This window comes from Hippopotamus amphibius, chromosome 7 (assembly GCF_030028045.1).
Source record: "Hippopotamus amphibius kiboko isolate mHipAmp2 chromosome 7, mHipAmp2.hap2, whole genome shotgun sequence".
Classification (NCBI taxonomy): Eukaryota; Metazoa; Chordata; class Mammalia; order Artiodactyla; family Hippopotamidae; genus Hippopotamus; species Hippopotamus amphibius.
This window is the reverse complement of record NC_080192.1, coordinates 126120901-126143811: the sequence shown is the minus strand read 5'-3', so window position 1 is coordinate 126143811 and position 22911 is coordinate 126120901. Positions and strand designations below refer to the sequence as shown.

General features: G+C 36.8%; 1 protein-coding gene across 8 annotated transcripts in view; it reads left to right on the top strand.

Moving 5' to 3' along the window:
• The window catches only part of CLIP4 (CAP-Gly domain containing linker protein family member 4), a 123505-nt gene that overhangs the window by 53901 nt on the left and 46693 nt on the right, over positions 1 to 22911 (top strand). For all 8 annotated transcript variants that reach the window (XM_057742306.1, XM_057742308.1, XM_057742307.1 and 5 more), the window contains exons 3-8: positions 7840 to 7979; positions 8739 to 8832; positions 9943 to 10104; positions 11841 to 11959; positions 15018 to 15254; positions 19301 to 19436. In XM_057742306.1, the coding sequence (XP_057598289.1) occupies positions 7840 to 7979; positions 8739 to 8832; positions 9943 to 10104; positions 11841 to 11959; positions 15018 to 15254; positions 19301 to 19436 (888 nt within the window). The remainder of the gene's footprint in view (positions 1 to 7839; positions 7980 to 8738; positions 8833 to 9942; positions 10105 to 11840; positions 11960 to 15017; positions 15255 to 19300; positions 19437 to 22911) is intronic.

Below are 22911 nucleotides of genomic sequence, written 5' to 3'. Positions count from 1 at the left end.
TAAACACTTTATTTCTGCTGTCAGCCTTTTTATTATGTAAAAACGTTCATTTTAAGCACCACGGTGGATTCAGAGAATTTTTTTTTTAGAATGCAATGATGCTTAGACATCTAGCATTCTTTTGCTATTGATGTATTTATTTTGGTTAAATATATTGATTTGCTTAAAAAGCCTTGTACTGAAAAAAAAAAAGACATAAAAGCACTATGAGCTAGCCATCTTTAAGGGCCCTGTTGTCTCTGAAATACTGGGATTCTAATTAACAAACCAAATAATCACTTCTGAAGTGATCCAAACTTGGGTGACAGTGTGACAAATGATGTGTTTTAATACACAAGCAAGCCTAATTTGGATCCTGTCTCAATTGTCTCCCATTATAATTATCAATGTATCCGCAAATAAAGTATAGTAAACCAAAACAGTGGAGGCCCTGCATTGAGACAGAGAGGATGAGACCTTTCCCTGGAATGTGGCCTGAGATTGATTCATATTTAAATTGGTTCATTTAAATATTCTTTGTAAAATGTAAATTTAGGAGTATTCTAGTTTTTAATCTATTTAGACTTATTTCCCCAGGACCGTTATTTTATCAGATAGCTGATAAAGGAATAAAAGAAAACCAGGAGGTAAACTTGATGGATGTGTTACCTTTCTAATTTAGTTAGAGTTTTTCAAGTAAAATATTGGGTCACCATTTCAAGTCATCTTTGGAGGTAGAGATAATGTGATTTTTAAATATTAGTGAATATAAAATGATTGAATTGTGAATTTGTCTTTTTAGTCATACCCATTCTAATAACCACTTATCTCCAGGTGTGCTATTTTATGTATTCAGATTCTATAGCAGCTTGCTTTGCAGTCATTAAAGGTATCGCATGAAACCTGTGCCTAAATCTTGGGAGTTATTTGCAGTTTTTACAAAAATTGACTGGATTTATTTTCAGATATAACAAAATCAGTTATGCAGGAAAAGCCTTGAAAAGCACTTTTACCTTGCTTGTGGCACTTACTTCATTCTGTCTTGAGTCATAATTGTCTTATTTCCTTTCCCAGACCATAGCTCTTTGGATGGAGTAGAATCATGTTTTGTTTTTGTTTATCTCATTGGGTTAATGCAGTCATTTGTTGATATTAGTTGCTCAGTCAGTGTTTGCTGAATAAATACACTTGAATGAAAGGTGATGATGGATGTGGATCCCTTTGTATGACCGAAATTAAAAATTACGTGTATTCTTAGAACGATAGATTCTTCGAATCTGAATGGGCCTGTAGTTCAACTTGCCCTACTCATTTCCCAGTACAGAAATTATGTTTTCAGGTTCACTGATAGATAACCATTCAGCTACTTGGATATCTTCAGTAGTGGGAAACTAATGAAATAGTCCATTGCATTGTTAAAGTTTTAGTTGTGATAAAATTGTTTTTGTATATGGACTCAAAGTGTGTCTCCTTGAAACTTTGGCCAACTGGTTTGATATGTGGAACAAACACTTCTTTATATGATAACCTTCAAATATTTGAAGATAATTTGGACATTTTGAAATAGTCTGTACTTCTTTAGGCTACACATTTCTGGTTCCTTAAGCAGTCCCTCATTGTCAGGATTTCTAGACCCTTTTCATTCTAGTTGTTTTCTTCTTAGTATGCTGTAGTCAGTGTCCCCTTAAAACGTGGCATCCAGAGTTGTTTTTATTGAGTAAATATTTGTTGAGGGCCTGTGATATGCTAGGTACTGTCCTAGAAGCTGGGGATAGCACAGTGACCAAGACTAACATTCTAGGAGGGAAAACAGACAATAAACAAACAAATGAATAAACAAAACATAAATACTATAGACTATAATGAAATTTGTGGAGAAAAGAAACAGGATGCTGTGGTAGAGGATAATGGAGCAGAGAGGCTGTTTTAGATGGGCTGGTCATCTGGAGAATCAGAAGCAGATGCTTGAGGGAAGAGCTTGGAGAGAAGTGTTCCAGCCAGAAGAATAGGAAATCAAAGGCACAGAGTTGGGGAAAACTTTGGTGTATCCTAAGAAATAAGAGAAGGCCTTTGTGGCTGAGAAGCAAAGTGGTCAAAGGGCGGAATGGCAGGAGGTGAAGTTGGAGAGGAAGGCAGGGGCCAGACCAGGCAGGATCATTTAGGCCTTGGTAAGGAATTTGCATTTTATCCTAAATGTAATGGAACCATTGATTGTGACACTGAGACTGAGATTAAAGTCAAGAAGCAGAGAAAAAGAAACCAACTCACACAAACCAGAGCTTAAATATGCAGTTCAGTGTTGACTCTCAAGGTGGTTACCCTGCAAGACTACAGAGATTTTTGAAATGTTTTGCTTTGAATGCCTTCAGAGTCAGTTTACACAGAACACACGTTACATGTATTAAAAAAATCCCCAAATGTATTGCTATTATTTTTACATAAATAGTGAAGTTATCTCTTAGAGACTTAAGCAATAATAATAATAAAATACCTTATTTATCCATATAGTTACCATTTCTAGTGTTGTTCATTCCTTTGTGCAATGCAGATTTTCATTTGATATCACATTCCTTCTGCCTGAAGGGCTTCCTTTAAATTTTCTTGTAGTACAGATCTGCTGGTGAGGAATCCTTTCAGCTTTTATATGTCTGAAAATATCTTTATGTCATCTTCTTTTTTGAAACATATATTTGTTAGGTATAGAATTCTAGGTTGATAGTGTTTTCTTTCAGTACTTAAAGATGTTGCTCCACTGTGTTCCCACTTACTTTGTTTCTGATGGGAGATCTGCTATCATTTTTTAATTTAAATTTATTTATTTGCTGCGTTGGGTCTTTGTTGCTATGCGCAGGCTTTCTCTCGTTGCGGCGAGTGGGGGCTACTCTTTGTTGTGTGGGCTTCTCACTGGGCTCTAGGTGTGCAGTCTCAGTAGTTGTGGCTCATGGGCTCTAGAGTGCGGGCTCAGTAGTCATGGCCCATGGGCTTAGTTGCCCTGTGGCATGTGGGATCTTCCTGGTCCAGGGATCAAACCCGTATTCCCTGCATTGGCAGGTGGATTCTTAACCACTGTGCCACATGGAAGTCCCTGCTGTCATTTTTGTTTCTCCGTATGTAATGATCTTTTTTTCCTGGCTGCTTTTAAGATATCTTGTTTATCATTGGTTTTGAGTAATTTTACTGTGATATGCACTGGTGTAATTTTCTTTATGTTCTTGTGCTTGGGGACTGTTAAGTTTCTTGGGATTGTAGGTTTCAGTTTTCATCAAGTTTGGGTAATTATTATTTCTTCAAATTTTTTTATGCTCCTCCTCCTTTTCAGACACTCCAGTTACACAAATATTAGGCCATTTGAAGTTTTCCCACAGTTCACTGATGGCTTTTTTCATATTTTAAAAACTCCTTTTCTCTCTGTGTTTCATTTTGGGTAGCTTCTATTGCTATGTCTTCAGGTTCATTAACCTTTTCTTCTGCAGAGTCTAATCAGCTGATGATCTCATCCAGTATAGTTTTCATCTCAGATGTAATTTTCATCTCTAAAGTTTGATTTGGGTCTATTTAACTTTTTGAACATTTGGAATACTGTTATAATAGCTGTTTTAATATCCTTTTTTGTTAATTATATATTTGTGTCAATTCTGGGTCTGTTTTGACTAACTATTCCCCTGATTATGGGTCATGTTTTCCCTTTGCAGGCTTGGTAATCTTTGATTGGATGCCGAACATTGTGAATTTTACCTTTTTGGTCCTGGATATTTTTCTATTCCTGTAAATATTCTTGAGCTTTGTTCTGGGATGCAGTTAAATTATTTGGAAACAGTTTGACCTTTTCAAGTCTTGCTTAAATGATTTGTTAGGTGGTTCTGGAGCAGTGCTGATCGGGGGCTAATTATTTATCCTCACTATTGAGTACTCTACCCAAAGCCTGGTGAATTTTTTCCCCACTCTTTTTGATGGAAACAGTCACAGTTCTAGGCTCTATATGATCACTGGGCACTAGTCCCTCTGATTCTTTTTGATAGTTCTTTCCCTTTTCTCAGGTTTTTCCTAACAAGCATATATTAAATATTCAAGGGGGACTCTCTTCAGATCTTTGGGGTTCTTTTGCTTTGCAACTCTCTCCTCTCTGATACACTGCCCTGTGAACTCTAGCTGCCTCATTTCCTTGGGCTCTCAGCTTTGTCTCCTCAACTCAGGGAATCTGCTGAGCTTTTTCTTGGTTTCCCTCTCTCTGTGCTGAAATCTGGAAAGTCCCAAGGCAGAAACCTGGAGGCAGTTGTAAGACTCACTTGTTTTTATCCCATCTCTTCAGGATTACTGTCTTTCATTGCCTGATGTCCAGTGTCTTGGAAACCTCATTTCTTCTCTTTCCTTGTTTTTTTTGTTTGTTTGTTTTTGTTTCTGGTTGTTTCAGATAGAAGAACAAATATGGTCCCTTCTATTCCATCTTGACTTGATGTGAGACATCCTCCCCATCTACCCTCCACCTCCTTTCTTTTGATTAAAACTTTTTTTTCCTGTGTGGAAGCTAAAAATTTTGATGTGGTTAGGTTTGTTAATATGTAGTATAGCATAGAGGTTAAGATTATAGGTCAGTCTGGTTTATAGGTCAGTCCTGACTCAACCACTTACCAGTTGTGTGATCTTGGGCAAATTGCCTATTTTCTCTATCCCTTTGTTTCTTCTTTGATGAAATAGTACCTACCTTATATGGCTGTCATGAGGATCAAATTGAGTAATACATGTAAAGTGCATAGAACAGTCCCTGGCACCTACTGAATACTTTATAACATATTATCATTAGTATTTAAATACACTGCCTGCTATTTGTCATTACCTCAGTATATAATTACTGAAGCGTTATTATGTGCTGTTGTATTTATTGGGCTAGTTCTCCCCCCCACTCTGATAATTATTCTTCTTAGTTAAAATGTTTTTGCTTATTTCTCTTACATTTACTTTCTAGATCTTTGCTTCTCAACGTGTGGTACTTAGTCTAGTAGCATTGGCATCCCTGGAAGCTTGTTAGAGTGCAGCCCCTGGCCCCACCTGAGACTTAGTTGATCAGAATCTAAATTGTAACAAGATCCCTAGGTGAGACCTATCTACGTTAATGTTTGAGAAGCTCTGGCACAGATGAACAGTAGAATAATTTTGTCTGTCTCCTCCCACAAATAAATCTTGGTGAAATTTTGATTTATTAGAATTGAAATTATTTTAAATAATTGTTGGGAAAATTGACAGCCTTAAAAATTTTATCTTCCAATCCAGGAACATGATGGGTCTCTCTCCATTTAAGTCATCCCCCCAACTTCAATTTTCTTTAAATAAGCCTTACACATTTATTGGCACTTTTATTGTTATTATGTTCTTTTTTCATTGTGTTTCATTTTTTAAAAATAGGAAATCATTTAAAAATGCAGAAAATACAGTGATAGCAAACATGTGTCACACATATCCACCATCAGAAAGAATACATACTAGCATATTGTCTTATTTCCTTTTGCTCCTGTTTTTCAGTTATGAGAATTAAAACCTTAAAGTTGAAATTTCCTCCATTTTCCTTTCTGGTTCCATTCCCCTTGCTCCCCAAAGGCAATCACTGTGTTATATTTAGTGTGAATATTACAGACCATTAGTTACACATTGACTACATTTACAAGCATCCATAAATAATATATAGGGTTGTTTTGTGTATTTGTAATTTTATAGAAATGATAGATGCTGTATATTATTCTTCAACTTATTTTATTGATCAATATGGTTTTTGAGACCTATCCTTATCAATTCATGACGTAGATATCAAATTCATTTATTTAGTTGTAAGAAAGCATTGAGTCCATCCTATGGATATACCACATTCTATGCATTCCTCTATGGAGAGCTGTTTCTTTCCCAGTTACTTGGCTATTATAACCAATACTAGAATAAGCATTCTTGTACATGTCTCCTATAGCCACATGCAGAAGAGTCTGTTTAGGTACATATTTAGAAATTGCTCTACTAGAAATTTAGCTTAATGCCTAGGAAAGTGACTGATCCATAAATATTTATTGAATGGCTGAATCAATTAGACCAAAAAAATTCCAGTCAAAGTCTGTTTTAAGAAACACATCCAAATCTTTGATCAAGAAACTGGTATCTGTATTGGACAGTGATTCTTTTCTGACTCTTTTCTGTTTGTAGAGGACCATTTTGTTATCTGAGGTGTTGAATAGTATCTCCTTCTAGTTTTAGTCTTCTTGGTTCTCTTCTAATGAACTGCTCTGCTTTATACACATCCTTGGTTTTGTACTTCTCCTTTCATCTTTCAGTTGTCCTGAAAGATTTGTATGTACATAGTATAATTTTGGAAGATAAATAAAAATATAAAGAAGAAAATAATAATAATAAAAAAACGCAACGAATCCTGCTAATCATGTATGCAGTTAAAATCTGAACTCAATGTGAATTTTCTTGGGGAGGCAGCATAATAGAGGAAAGAAGATAGACTTTGGAGGCACATCCAAAACTGGTGTTCTACCACCAAATTGCCACTTAATAGCTGTGTGACTTTGAGCAAGTATTATTTATTCTGAGCTTTGGTTTCCTTATCTGCAAAATGAAAATAATAATACCTGTCAGGTAGGTGTCTGTGAAGAGTTGTAATGTGTTTGTTAAATTGTAAGCACTCAGCAAATATTGCTTCTCTAATGCTTCTCTTCTTTAGATACTTCTGGTTATTTATTTATTTATTTTAAAATTTATTTATTTATTTATTTATTTATTTATTTTATTGGCTGTGTTGGATCTTCGTTTCTGCACATGGGCTTTCTCTAGTTGTGTTGAGCGGGGGCTACTCTTCGTTGTGGTGCGTGGACTTCTCATTGCGGTGGCCTCTCCTGTTGCAGAGCACGGGCTCTAGGCGCATGGGCTTCAGTAGTTGCGGCACATGGGCTCGATAGTTGTGGCGCATGGGCTTAGTTGCTCCACGGCATGTGGTATCTTCCTAGGGCAGGGCTTGAACCCGTGTCCCCTGCATTGGCAGGTGGATTCTTACCCACTGTGCCACCTAGCAAGTCCCACTTCTGGTTTTTTAGATTCTGTACCTTCTTTTAGATTGTTCTTTTAGATGGGATTTTCTTCTGTCCTCTTTATTGTCTAGTCATAGAATAATCTGTTCTCTGAATCTTAAGGAAGTCTTAAGAGATTTAAAAATCACGTTCAATTTTTGTCTAGTATTCCATGTCTTTACTAATACGTATTCCAAAATAACCCAATCACTTTGTCCCAGGGCTTCCTTTCTGTGTTACCAGATATTGTTTCCTTACTGTATGTACATAGCAGTTCCCCTCAGGCTTCTTCAGTGGGTAAAAAGTAATGTCTGTTTATTGTAGAAAATTAGGAAAATACAGAGAAGTAAAAAGAATATTTAAAATTACACATTGTTCTAGTACACTGTCAATATTTTGGCATATTTCTTTCTATTGTGTATGTTTTAATCATGGATGTGAATCTACTGTTCATGACATATTTATGTTTTGAGAGGTGAAAATACCTATAAAATTTGATAAATTTTCTATGCTTTAGAAGAAGTTCTTAGAAAGTTCAGGGTTTAAGATCAGTGCACTCAGATTTTTGTTTCATTTATGATGTGATGTGGTATGATGCATGCAAGTCTCATTCTCACAGCTGTTCAGAAATGCCTCATAATTGTTGGTGATCCTGACTTTGGTTTTGAGAACTGCTTAAGGTAAACCTACTTTTTCTAGCATCTAAAAATATTTGTATCATTTGAGTCCTGGTCTTGTTGTTTATTATTTTCAATGTATTTACTTGGAAATTTTAATAACTTTACCTTATGTCTTTTTTTAAAAATTCCAGAGTTTTCTTTCTTTGATCCTAATGATACATCATGCCAGGAAATTCTCTTTGATCCCAAAACTTCTGTATCAGAATTATTTGCCATTTTAAGACAGTGGGTTCCTCAGGTCCAGCAAAACATTGACGTTATTGGAAATGAGGTAAGGAATTCATACATTGTGAGTCTTGTGTTGTTAGGGTTGTTAATTATATAGATTTTCTCCCCCCCCATCTGAATGGAAAGGTGATGATAAAGGGGACACCTTTTAAAGGTGCTGGTGCTTGTTGTTTGTATTTCTAGGCTTTTCATGGAGCAGTGAGTTAGTACTGAGCATCCTTCCCATCATTCCTTCACGCTCCTCACTTCCTTATATCTGGAGTTGTGACATGTTGACTCTTAGTGGGAGCAGGCATTTTTCATATTTCCTTTCTTTGTACAAGTTAATTTTGTAAACTGTAAAAAATACTTTCATGAGGGGATTCGATTACTGTCACGTTTATCTATACTTTTGGGTGGCTTGGTAAAGATCTAGGCTTAAATATAATTTTAAAAAATATTCACCTTTCTGAAAGAGGGATAAAAAAATAATGCTGGGTTCCTTAACCAGCATACTGTCATGTTGTAAGAAGAAGGAGCTTATACTTTTTCAGATACCATTACTCCCATTAGAAAGGAAATTTGCTTGTCCTTTGAGAGGTTAAGGAACATATTTGAAGAGCCAGATTACTCTGGAACACTCTTTAAGAATTTCGGTCTGGTGACAAGTTTAGTTTTCATTATTGTTGTTGGGTACAGACTTAAAATATATCCTTAAGAGAAGCCAGTTCTGTCTACTCATTTTATTGAGAACCAGTTCCCCTGCATTGGTTTGAAATCAGTAGGCTTTATGTTGTAATCATTTCTTCCTTGGTTTCCTCAGATTCTTAAGAGAGGTTGCAATGTGAATGACAGAGATGGATTGACAGATATGACTCTTTTACATTATACTTGCAAATCTGGAGCTCATGGTATTGGTAAGTATGTGGTGAATCTGTAAATGGCTTAAGACATCTATATCTGTGCTTGTATAACTATGTTGATGCTAACTAGAGTTGCTGGGAGGGCACCTGGCTGATGATAATAATATTCCCTGAATAGGTGAGGATTCAGTTATGTCCTCCACACACCTTGTTCCCTTTCTTCCCTTTTCTCAAGGGAGTCTTTATATTCTCCTGGTACTTCCCAGTTTTCTGAAACAGGCTTCATGCCTGCCTGCTCGCTAGGTGAGAGTAACTGGTAACACCTAGAACCTTCCTGAGAGTTTATAGCGAGGTTGGACAACCCATGCTATGTTTTCCAGGCATCCCAATCCTAGAGACCCTGGTCCTTAGGTCTGTGTAAGGTCTGTTCCTACATGCATATGTGCATAGTTTCCAAAATTGGTATTCTCCTGTGCTTTACCATTTTTAATACCTGCCTCTTATTTAATGATATATTTTGAACATCTCTCCCCGTTTCAATAGTCTGATACAGTGGTTCTTAAACTTGACGGTGAAGAACTCTTTTTTTTTTTTCTTTTTTGCAATCCATCATGGACTGATACTTTTGTAAAATAAAATAGAAATGACTTTGTAATAGAAAAATGAGATAAAGAAATATAAAATGCAAGCCCAAGTATTTTTCAAAAGCATACAATTACATTTCAATTAATATATTTAAAAGAAATGATTACATAGGGAAAAAGAAAAGAGCTATAAAAAGTATGAATTACAGTTTGGGACTGGCAGTGGTCCACAGAGTGCGCTGGTCTAGTGCACTGGTTTTACTGGCTCTATAGTATTCCATTATATGGATGTCTTATAATTTATTTAACCAGTGTCTTATTATTGTACTTTTAGGTTGTTTCAGAATTTTATTCATAATAAAAAGTGCTGTGATGAACATCTTTACAGCTAAGTGTTTATCTGTATCCTTGAGTATGATTATTTTCTTAGAATAAATTTCTTGTTAAGTGACATTTTTTGAGTTGTAAGTGTATATTCAGTATGCTGTTTACATGGGCTTTTTAAATGAGATAGTAGATGGCCATCCACTGGAACTTAAAATTTGTACTATAGAAAAATAATTTAGAAAACCTTCTCTAGGTGATGTTGATACAGCTGTAAAATTTGCAACTCAACTTATCGACCTGGGAGCAGATGTTAGTTTGCGGAGTCGCTGGACAAATATGAATGCTTTGCATTATGCTGCTTATTTTGATGTCCCTGAACTTATAAGAGTGATTTTGAAGACATCTAAACCAAAAGGCAAGTACTGTAAGATCACCGTTAGATGTTATTAATTGAACACTTTATTGGTGGCATAAAAATTATAATTCAAAGATATTTTTACTTCTAATCCATCTTGTTCCATGTGACCTCCAATCCCATTTTATTTTTCAGAAATAGTTTAAATTTTCTTTATTGAAGATTAGTTACTATGCTTTCACAAAAGGCTTAGTACAAAGAGATACAAAATAAAGTGTTCTCTGGGTTTTTATATCTCTGCAAATTCCCCAGTATAACATGGATTTTATAAAGTGTAATTGAATCTATGTATAATTCTTTTGTCTTATTTGGGTAGCCAGAAATAAAGCTGTAAAACCTTCAGAGCTAAGCATTGTAATCATGAAGAATATTTATTTTAGGTGGCATTCAGTGCTTAAATTCTGTGATTCCATTAAAGGATGGGTTTTCATTTTTTTTTCTTCTTGTCTTGATGATGCTATCCTAAAATTGAACATCATAATGTCTAAATCACAGTCCTGCATTTAGATATTCTCTCTGGATCTTCTCAGTGGGGCAGTTTTCTTTTGAGAAAAAATATGACAACAAATGCAGTAGTATTACTTTAAGTTAAAGATTGTATGCAGTGTTTTCTCCATTTGTTAGAAGACTTGTTTTAGAGATTCAGTAGATATACTTCCCAGAATGTTTGTTTCTTACCTCTGCTTTGTATAATTGTCCATCTCCTCTTTACCTTTTTACTTTTTCACTTTTTGAATGACGTCAGGAAGAAAGCTTCTCTTGATAGTACAGTGTCTTTGATAACTCAGGAGAGTGTCCTGAGCATGTCTTGGTTTGTTTGCAATTGTGGTGTGTGGGGTGGTGGAGCTATAGTTGGATTAAGGTAGGATTAACAGAACCAGAGCTGTGTTATAAAAAACAGTTGAAATGGCATCCCCAAATCTGGAGGATTTCCTGTGTCTATATATAGCATCATGATGATTTGTTGGAAATTATTAAAATGTTCTTAAAATTGCAAGATTCCCATTCTAATTGTGAAGTCCAAATTCATTTGTTGAAAAAAGTATTGTGAATGAATCCAGTCTGTAAGCATGTAGCATATGTTTAATTACTCTTTAATTTATTCCTGGTTTGAGAATTCTCCATTGTTTTATGTACATTTTCCGTAAAGAGGCAGATAGTAAGTATTTTAGGCTTTGTGGACCGTGTTGGTCTCTGTTGCAACTACTTGATTCTACAGTTGTGGAGTAAAAGTTGCCACAGAGAATGTGTAAATGAATGCATGTGGCTGTGTTCCAATAAAACTTTATTTATAAAAAACAGATGGTGAATTGGATTTGGCCATGGGCCATAATTTGCTAGTCCCTGACCTAAACCCTACTGTGTTATAGTTGTCATGGCAAATATGCAAGAGGTTTAATGAGCATGTGTTAAGGTAGTTACTTTTATAGATATGAATTATTGCTATTAAATGCTTTTAAATATAGTTTAGTTTCTGTTGGTTGGAAAACCCATGATAATATCAGTCCATTTGATAGTCAAACTGAAATTTTATTGTGCTAAGAAAAGAATTAGTTAACCAGATTGTAATATGAAGATTTTATTCCATTGTGAGAATGATCCTTCTGGTGGGTTGTTTTAAGTCTCATAAATAGCTAATACCCCTCCTCCCCCAAATAAACCCAACCTGTCTCCTTTTACATTATAAAAGCTTAATTTAAAATTTTTGTTAATACACTCGTGATGTTTAATTGCAGATGTGGATGCCACTTGCAGTGACTTTAATTTTGGAACAGCTCTGCATATTGCCGCGTATAACTTGTGTGCAGGTACTGTGAAATGCTTATTGGAGCATGGAGCAAATCCTGCATTTAGGGTAAGAGGTTAAATTAAAAGTGGAAAAGTACTAAGAGAATTAAAACATCTAACATTATCTCCTAGGAAAGAGTTGAATCTGGATGTTGTAGAACTCTTATATGAGTAAATAATTTATATTTTTGTGTTGCATATAAAGAGTAATGATGAACTTTTATCTCAAATAAATGTAAGGCATAGCAGTGAATTTCAGTCCTTTCATGTTGATAAACTCAACTAACCTTACTTTCATTCAGCTAAGTAAAATGCTCTTTAAAGTATCATCTTTGAGTTTAAAAGTATCTTTCATTTAGGCTTTTGGTATATTTATAAAACCTTAGCTGTTAAGTAAAAATGCATGTATTAAACTTATGGTTCTGTATTAAATCATATTTTCAGTTCTTTTGGAAAGAAATTTTATTTCAGACAATTTAAATAATGCATATTTAAGAATGCAGTAAACATTTAAAATCGACTTAAAGGAAAAATTTATTTTTTCTTGGTAATGTTACACATTTTCAAAGTTAACAGGCAGGACTGAATTTCATAATCTTCACGTCATTTGGTATTTTGTTGTCTTCACAAAAGTGGCTCTCAGTGTTCTTTTCTGATGTATTAATAGCAGCGGCTTGCTGTGGCAGGGATTCTTAATTGGGTCTGTGCCTTCCCTGGAAGGGGCAGGAGTGGGCAGTGTTAGTAAAAGCCTCTTCCCTTCCTCTTTTCCTCTCTCCCCCCCCCTTTCCTGTTTCCCTTCCCGCCCTGCTTCTTTGCCACTTTTCTTTCTGTTTAACCACATCAATTATTTAACCAATCCCCCTCTTCCTCCTTTCCTCCCTCCTTCCTTCACGCCCTATTGTTTACTGGGCACTGGGAGAGTACAACAATAAATATGTCTCTGTCCTCAAACAGAATAGAGAGGGGAGGACGGACAAGCGAGCAGTCACTTTTACTGTAGTGTGTTAAGTTCAGTGTGTTAGGATGTGGGGCGGGCAGGGTGTGGCACAGAGCGCCATGGGGTCTCACAGGAGGGGAGTCTCTCCGACCCTTGGGAGGGCTTCCTGGCACAGGTGACGTTGAGTGCTTAAACATAGTTAAGAATTCACCAGGCGCAGGAGGGAGCTGAGAAAGGCATGTTAGGCAGAGAGAGGAGCATGCACGAAGGCTAGGAGATGGTAATTCCTTCTGGCTGGCGTGTGAAGGTGATACGTGTTTGCTTTTGCTAGTACAACTGTTGACAAGACCCTACTAGTGGAGAGAATATTTTGAATCTAGTAAGATGCAGTGAAGTGTGGCACTGGGGTAAATTAGCAATTCAGGCCCCAAACAATGACTAGATTACCACATTTTGGAGGTTAACACTTAAAAATAAAAAGCCATCAGCATGTGGCTCAGCAGTAGGCCTTGGATCAGACCCTAACAGCCACTGCTTTAGAAGAAAATGGAATTCTGTAACTAATCGTGAACAAGTCTTCTTATATTAACATGATATCATTGTTATTTTATTATTTAGTATTTTTTAAACAGAAGTTTTATTTTATATAGGAATTAATAGAAGCGTGTGACTTATTCTAGAAAGGTGAGGACTTAACAAAAATCGGAGATAAAATTTTTGTTGTAATGTAGCTTATTTACAACTTATTAGGACAGGTTTGTTGATTAAAAAAAGATTTTTTCTCTTTTTCTCATGAGTACATATTAGCGCTATAGATATTCTCATTACATTTTGTACTTTTTCTTTGAAATTGGGGATCAGAATAGTTCATCACCATCCCAGAAATTTGACAGCATATCTTCGTACCATATTTTTACTTAGGACCAAACTGACTTAAATTTTAAAATAAAAAACGTGAGGTGCTTGCAGACTAAGTGTGTTCTAAAAGCCTCATTCTTTCATCCATATGGATCATCTGAAGATAATTAGCAGAGGAGAAGAAAAGGGAAAAAGGTTCCTGAGCAGAAGATCTTGGTTCATCTTATTAAGAAAAGATTACAGTCCGGAATCCTTCTGATGAAGTCTGAGTTTTTGGTTAGGGAACGTAGAAGAAAGAGAGCTTGTTTGAGGGAAGGACAGCACAGAGTGGCAGAAGGGCTGAGAGTCCAGTGCGTGCTGCACGGGGCCTTGCAGTCTCATCTCTGCAGTAAGCATGGAGATGACGCAGGGCGAGTCATTCATTCATCTCTCCTTACCTGATTTTCCTAACTGGCAAACTGGAAATGGTAGTCATATTTTACTTGTTTAGTTGGTATCTCCTGCTACAAGGATTTTTATCTGTTTTATTCACAAGCTTTTTCTTGATGGGATAACCCAATGAGATAATTTATCTGATAGGATTTTGCTTATATAAACACCATGCAAATGTTAGTGGGCCCATTTTTTTTCTTTCTGCAGGATAAATCTCAGCCCAGGGTTTAGAAGTATTGAAGCTATAGATTCTGTTCTTAAAATCTGAGTCCCTCCATGAGTGGGCAGGATGGGTCAAAGTCACAGGGTCGCGGTGGCGGCTCTCGGGGAGTGGAGAGAGTCTCAGGTCTGGGGTTGGGAAGCCAGGCAGTCCGTGACGTCTGTCTCTAGATGTGCTTTCTCCAGCCTGTGCGGCCAGGCTCGCTGCCCACTAATGGCCTGAGCTCCTGCTCTTCCCCGAGCCTGGACTGCGTTCCCCAGCAGCTAAGCTGCCGTGCGTTCCCAGCCTCCCCAGCCTCTGCACCAGGGCCTCTCAGCAGCGAGGCCCTCCCCGACCCCTGTGCGTGAATAGCCACCTCTGTCCCTGTGTTCCCGGTTCCCCTTCCCTGCCTTGCTGCTCTCTCTGCCACTTCTTACCCTTTGATACACCATACATTTTATTTGTTTGATTTCAGCCTGCCTCTCAGAGCGCTTTTTGAGGGCAGGGCTTTTGTCTTCTTCATGTGTGTCTTTAGCACTTAGAGTGGTGTCTGGCAAGTAGTAGATATTTAGTAAATATTTCTGAATAAATAAATGATAGATGAATTTAACTTAAAATTTTTCCCAAAATACTTTAGTATGAGCATGTAGAGCTCTGAGCAGATATGAATTGAAAAGTTTCTCTTCTCTTTATTTATAGAATGACAAAGGACAGATCCCTGCTGACGTTGTCCCAGACCCAGTGGAAATGCCCTTAGAAATGGCCGATGCCGCGGCAACTGCTAAAGAAGTCAAGCAGATGCTGCTGGATGCGGTGCCTCTGTCATGTGATCTCTCAAAGCCCTTGCTTCCAAATTATGATCGTGCTACTAGCAAGGCGATGCTGACGTCACTTGGCCTGAAGTTGGGGGATCGTGTTGTTATTGCAGGACAGAAGGTATAGTAAGTAGCTGCAGCCTCCAGAGCTACATCCAAGGTCATTATGTGGCCTGTGTGCCAAGGCTGCAGTGTGGTTTTGAGGTTGGTTGGTTGGTTTTTAAGTTCAATATGTAGGTAGAAAGATACTTAATGGAAAATGTGAAACTTAGAAGTGGGGTTGCTATAAAGTATAATTTAACTATATAAACTATTCAGACTGAATAATGAAGACACCTTTGTTTGAGTGGGAGAAGAGTGGAGTATGGTGGAGCTGCTGAGTGACTTTAGAGGCATCCAGCCTGCAGGTTTTCCCTTACAGCTTCCGCCCCCTTCTTCCCCCCGCTCAGTAGTGATTCTTCCACAACTACTGCTGTACAGAAATGGAGCAAAGGTTACCCTCACCGTTCCTGGGTGTTTGGCTTCTTGTTCGCACAGCTAGAGAAATCTTAGATAGGATTTCAACCTGGTAATGAAAATGTATGTGGAAAAGAGGACTCCCAACCCAACCCGACTGAAGATGCCCTGGACACCCCTGTCTCCAGAGCCTCAGTTTCCAGATGGTGTTCGCTTGTTGCCATTCTCTCTTTTTAAAAACCTCATATGGGGGCGCTGTTTTTCTCTTTTGGGGGCCAGTCGGGAGCTTTGTATGGAGAATGGGACAGAGAATTCCTGCTCACATGCAGAATTCCTAAAGTAGCTACTGGCTAAGTATTTGGGTGGGTTTGTGGGGAGGGTTGTGCACTTTTCTCAGAAAACACTGAAACTTGGAGGTTTGACTAAGAAAATTAGTTCAAAAAGGAAGGTAAACTACAGATTATTATGCTGAGAATATTTACCAACTTCCACAAGAATACATTCATGGACATTTGGTAGTTTTCCATTGTTCTATCTGCGAAGCTAAATACCAAGAAATTATGAACGCATAGCATTTTTTCTCCTTAAGATGAGTATTCAGCTTCTTTAGTATTCCTGTCCTGTGTCTGAGGGTGGACTTCATGAAGAGTTTTTTGTGTTTTATTTTACTTTTTATTTTGAGTAATTTAAAGCTATACAAAAGTCAAAACATGTAATAAACACGCATCCAGCAGTCAGCAAGGTTAACTTTATCATCTCACAGCCAGTCTTCTTTCATTTATATTTTCTCTCAGTCTATTGCTTGTTTTTCATTCTCTGAGGATGGTCTTTCAAAGAGTAGATATTATAAATTTTGGTGAAGTTCATTTTATCAAAATTTTCTTTTATGGATGGTGTGTTTAGAATATCTAAGAAATTTTCTTTTTCTTTGTCTTTTTTTTTTAATTTGGTCGCGCAGCATGGCATGCTGGATCTTAGTTCCCCAACCAGAGGTTGAATCCAGGCCCCCTGCAGTGAAAGCGCCCAGTCCTAATCACTGGACCACCAGGGAGCTGCCTGAGAAATTTTCTGCTCTGTTTTCTTGTAGATGTTTACAGTTTTAGGTTTTATATTTAGTTTTATATTTAATTTTGAGTTAATTTTTGGGTAGAGAACTAGGTATAGATAGATTGTGTGTGTCTAGTTCTCTGTCTTTCTGTCTCGGATTGCCCTACACCTTTGTCAGTTGCCCATATGTATATGGGTATATTTCTGGATTTAATTCGTTCCATGATCTAATGATTATCCTTTCTCAGCACTGCACTGTCATGATTGCTGCAGCTGTATAGTAAGTTGTGCAATCGGAGATTGTTAGACTTTCAAGTTTTTCTCTTTTCTTTATTCCTTTTTTCCTTTGCCTTTACATGTACATTTTATTTATTTAATTAATTAATTAATTTTTAAGCAAAAACCAGGTAAACTTTTATTAGGGGTTTGGAATCTGGAGACTAAATCTGCCACTTACTGCCTTGCACTTTTGGATGGATCCATTACGCCTTCTGAGTCCAGTTCCTTTATCTTAACATTTAAGAAATATCCATGTACATTTTAGAATCAGCTTAAAGATTTTTACAAAAAGTTCTGTCAGGATTTTCTGAATGAGGTTATGTTAAACATAGATCATTGAGGAGAACTGACATCTTAACAATATTGAATCTTTCAGTCTCAGAATACAGTGTATCTCTCTAATAGGTATTTGATTTATTTTATCAGATTTTTATAGTTTTTAAGCATATAAATAGTGCAGATACTTTGTTAGGTTTATACCTAAGTTTTTCATGCTCTTTGGTGTTACTGTAAGTGGTGGTGTGTTTGAAATTTCATTTTCCAATTGTTCATTGCCAGTATATAGAAATAGAGTTGATTGTTAAATAATTGGCCATGTATCCCATTACTTACTAAATGTAATTTTTGTGGATTCTTTGAGAGATCCTGTATAAACAGTCATATTGTCTGCAAATAGAGACAGTTTTATTTCTTTCCAATCTGTATGCATTTGTTTTTCTTCCCTTATCTCATTGCCTAGGACCTTCAGTGTAATGATGAGTAGACATGGTAAGAGTCAACATCCTTGCCTTATTCCCAGCCTTAAGGGGAAAGCACTCAGTCACTCATCATTAAGTATGGTAATTGTTAACTGTAGATTTTGTACAGATGTCTTTTATTAAGCTGAGGACATTCCCATCTATTCCTAGTTTGCTGAGAGTTTTTCTGCAAGTGTCCAGAGAACAAGGTCCCCATCTCCTCCTTTTAGTCTGTGAATATGATGAACTGTATTGATTAATTCTCAAATGTTGAACTAGACTTACGTTGTCATGATAAATCTCACTTGGTCATGATGTATTATCCTTTCTGTTTATTGCTAGATTTGATTTGCTGTTATTTTGTTGAGGATTATTGTGTTTGTGTTCATTGGTCTGTAGTTTTCTTGTAATGTCTTTGTCTGGTTTTGATACCCAGGTAATGCTGGCTTCATAAAATGAGTTGGGAATGGATCTCTTCACTTTTATATTCCAGAAGAGTTTGTGTGGAGCTGGTATTTCTTTGGTAAAACTTACCAGTGAGGTCATCTGGGTCTGGAGGGCTTTTTATTTTTATTTTTATTTATTTATTTTTTAAGATTTCTAACTACAAATTCAGTTTAGATGTGAGCTTTGACAGTTCGTGTCTTTCAGTGAATTGGAACATTTCATCTCATTGTCAAATTTATAGAAACAGAGTTATTCATAGTAGTTTGTTGCTATGTCAGTCACTGAGGGAACTTATTAATGTCCCTCTCTCATTCATGATGTTTGTAATTTGTATCTTCTCTTTTTTTTTCCTTTAGTCTCCAGCTAAAAGCTTATTTATTTATCCTTCCGAAGAACTAGCTTTTGGTTTCATTGATTTTCTTTATTGTGTTTCTGTTCTTAACTCCCTATCATTATTATTTCCTCCTTTTGCTTGCTTTGGGTCTTCCCTTTCTAGTTTCATAAGGTGGAAGTTTATATGATTGATTTGAGACCATTTCTAATACAAGCACTTTAATTCACTCTAAGCACCGCTTTTGCTATATTCCACAAATTTTGACATGTTCTGTTATCATTTTCATTCAATTAAAATATTTTATTATTTCCCTTTTGATTTTCTGTTTTACCATGAGTTATTTAGAAATATATCTTTTAATTTCCAAATACTTGGAGATTTTTCATATATCTTTCTGTTAGTGATTTCTAGTTTAATTCCATTAAGGTTTAAGAATATGTTGTGTGCGATTTCTACTCTTTTACGTTTGTATACTGCTGTTTTGGATGGAGTATTTTATAACTGTCAGGTCAAATTAGTTTATAGCTGGTTTATATCCTTACTGGTTTATATGCCTACTAGGCCTATTGATTATGGAGAGAGGTGTGTTGAAGTCTCCAGCTGTGATTGTAGATTTGTCTGTTTCTCTGTTTAGTTCTCTCAGTTGTTAGGTGCATATACATTTAAGATTCTTATGCCTTCTTGGTCCATGGACTCTTTTGTTGTTATTGACTGTCTCTTTTTATCCCTGGTAATGGTTCCCCTCTTCTGAAGCCTACTTCAGAAGAAAGAATGTTTTTTGAAGATTTCCATAATAAAGTTGCAAGAGCAGGAAACTGAGAATTACCAGTAATACTCAAACATTACTCTGATTTATATTTTCTTTAGGTTGGAACATTAAGATTTTGTGGAACAACTGAATTTGCAAGTGGTCAGTGGGCTGGCATTGAGTTGGATGAACCAGAAGGAAAAAACAATGGAAGTGTTGGGAAGGTCCAGTACTTTAAATGTACCCCCAAATATGGTAAGGTAGATAACTATCTAATGAGAAGCAACTTAAAATAATAGAATTTTACTCTTTTATTCTTTTTAAATAAAACTTTCTCCCTGGTTAGTTACGTAATAAATGAAGGGACTGCCCTTTCCTTATGTAACCACTATTGTGATTGGAAGAGGGTGTCTTACTAGGAGTGCACCCAGCTTTGGAGGCCTTCCTAAATCCTGCTCATGGTGGTGCATCACTGAAGGACAGAGGAGGGGTTTTATTCTTTATTACCAAGGAAATACAGAGTTCTGGAGGTTGAAAAACTTGAAAAATGGAAAAGCAAGTGAGGCCAACTTTATTACTGTGCTCCTGATCTGGGATGATTCTTTCTCTTGCTGACAAATGTTTGCTTAATTGTATATTCTGTTTCTCTCATACACACACGCACACACGTACACACGCGCACACACACACACACCTGACACATCGATTTCAGTTTGCTTTTATCACTTATTATGTTGTGAATATTTTCCCTTGTTGTGAAGTATTTTCCCAGAACATTAATTTCCCTGGTTGCACAGTATTTCATCTTGTAGCTCAACAGGGAGGCAGAATGGTATAATATTGAAGGGTACGGGCTTTGGAGCCTGACTGCTTGGGTGTGAGTCAGCTGCTCTACCTACCAGATATGGGACCTTCTTTCTCTTCTTGTGCCTCAGTTTTCTTATAGAAGATGAGGATAACAATGCCGCAAAAGTTGATGTAAAAATTAAATGTGTTGGTAAATATATAAAGCATCTAGAATAGTGCTTGGTTCCCTGTAAGCAACCCCAAAATGTTAACTATTTGCTAGCTGTTATAAATTTATCAAAATCACCAGTTTCCTTTTGTCATGCACTTAAGATGGAGCCTCATTTTTGGGTCTGTTTTTAAAATTTTTGTTCATAAAAAATATCCATTACATTCGATTTTTTTTTTTTTTTTTTTATTTTATTTTATTTTTTTGGGGGGTACACCAGGTTCAATCAACTGTTTTTATACACATATCCCCATATTCCCTCCCTTCCTTGACGCCCCCACCTCGATTCCCCCCCACCCTCCCTGCCCCAGTCCTCTAAGGCATCTTCCATCCTCGAGTTGGACTCCCTTTGTTATACAACAACTTCCCACTGACTATTTTACAGTTGGTAGTATATATATGTCTGTACTACTCTCCCGCTTCTTCTCAGTTTCCCCTTCACCCCCCGCCCCCTCCCATACCTCGAGTTCTCCAGTCCATTCCCTGTATCTGCTTCCCTGTTCTTGTCACTGAGTTCATCAGTACCATTTTTAGATTCCGTATATGTGAGTTAGCATGCAATCTTTGTCTTTCTCTTTCTGACTTACTTCACTCTGTATGACAGATTGTAGTTCTATCCACCTCATTACATATAGCTCCATCTCATCCCTTTTTATAGCTGAGTAATATTCCATTGTATATATATGCCACATCTTCTGTATCCATTCATTTGTTGATGGGCATTTAGGTTGCTTCCATGTCCTGGCTATTGTAAAGAGTGCTGCAATAAACATTATGGTACAAGTTTCTTTTGGGATTATGGTTTTCTTTGGGTATATGCCCAGGAGTGGGATTACTGGATCATATGGTAGTTCTATTTGTAGTTTTTTAAGGAACCTCCAAATTGTTTTCCATAGTGGCTGTACCAACTTACAGTCCCACCAACAGTGCAGGAGAGTTCCCTTTTCTCCACACCCTCTCCAACATTTGTTGTTTCCAGACTTTGTGATGATGGCCATTCTGATTGGTGTGAGGTGATACCTCATTGTGGCTTTGACTTGCATTTCTCTGATGATGAGTGATGTTGAGCATCTTTTCATGTGTTTGTTGGCCATCTGTATGTCTTCTTTGGAGAAATGTCTATTTAGGTCTTCTGCCCATTTGTGGATTGGGTTATTTGCTTTTTTGGTATGAAGCTGCATGAGCTGCTTGTATATTTTGGAGGTTAATCCTTTGTCCGTTGTTTCATAGGCAATTATTTTTTCCCATTCTGAAGGTTGCCTTTTAGTCTTGTTTATGGTTTCCTTTGCTGTGCAAAAGCTTTTAAGTTTCATGAGGTCCCATTCGTTTATTCTTGATTTTATTTCCATGATTCTAGGAGGTGGGTCAAAAAGGATGTTGCTTTGATGTATGTCAAAGAGTGTTCTGCCTATGTTTTCCTCTAGGAGTTTGATAGTGTCTGGCCTTATATGTAGGTCTTTAATCCATTTGGAGTTTATTTTTGTGTATGGTGTTAGGAAGTGTTCTAATTTCATTCTTTTACATGTTGCTGTCCAATTTTCCCAGCACCACTTATTGAAGAGGCTGTCTTTTTTCCATTGTATACTCGTGCCTCCTTTGTCAAAGATAAGGTGCCCATATGTGTTTGGGCTTACTTCTGAGTTCTCTATTCTGTTCCATTGATCTTCCTTTCTATTTTTGTGCCAGTACCATACTGTCTTGATCACTATGGCCTTGTAGTATAGTTTGAAGTCAGGAAGCCTGATTCCACCCACTCCATTTTTCCTTCTCAAGATTGCTTTGGCTATTCGGGGTCTTTTGCGTTTCCATACAAATCGTAAGATTTCTTGCTCTAGTTCTGTGAAAAATGCCATTGGTAATCTGATCGGGATTGCATTAAATCTGTAAATTGCTTTGGGTAGTACAGTCATTTTCACGATGTTGATTCTTCCAATCCAGGAACATGGTATATCCCTCCATCTGTTTGTGTCATCTTTGATTTCTTTCATCAATGTCTTAAAGTTTTCTGCATACAGATCTTTTGCCTCCTTAGGCAGGTTTATTCCTAGGTATTTTATTCTTTTGGTTGCAATGGTGAATGGGAGAGTTTCCTTAATTTCTCTTTCTGCTCTTCCGTTGTTAGTGTATAGGAATGCAAGAGATTTCTGTGCATTAATTTTGTATCCTGCTACTTTACTAAACTCATCAATGAGTGCTAGCAGTTTTCTGGTAGAGTCTTTAGGGTTTTCTATATATAGTATCATGTCATCTGCAAAGAGTGATAATTTTACTTCTTCTTTTCCAATTTGGATTCCTTTAATTTCTTTTTCTTCTCTGATTGCTGTGGCTAACACTTCCAAAACTATGTTGAATAACAGTGGTGAGAGTGGACACCCTTGTCTTGTTCCTGTTCTTAGAGGGAATTCTTCCAGTTTTTCTCCATTGAGAACAATGTTGGCTTTTGGTTTGTCATATATGGCTTTTATGATGTTGAGGTAATTTCCTTCTATGCCCATTTTCTGGAGAGCTTTTATCATAAATGGATGTTGAACTTTGTCAAAAGCTTTTTCTGCATCTATTGAAATGATCATATGGTTTTTATCCTTCAATTTGTTGATATGATGTATCACGTTGATTGATTTGCGTATATTGAAGAATCCTTGCATCCCAGGGATAAACCCCACTTGATCATGGTGTATGATTTTTTTAATGTGCTGTTGCAGTCTGTTAGCTAGT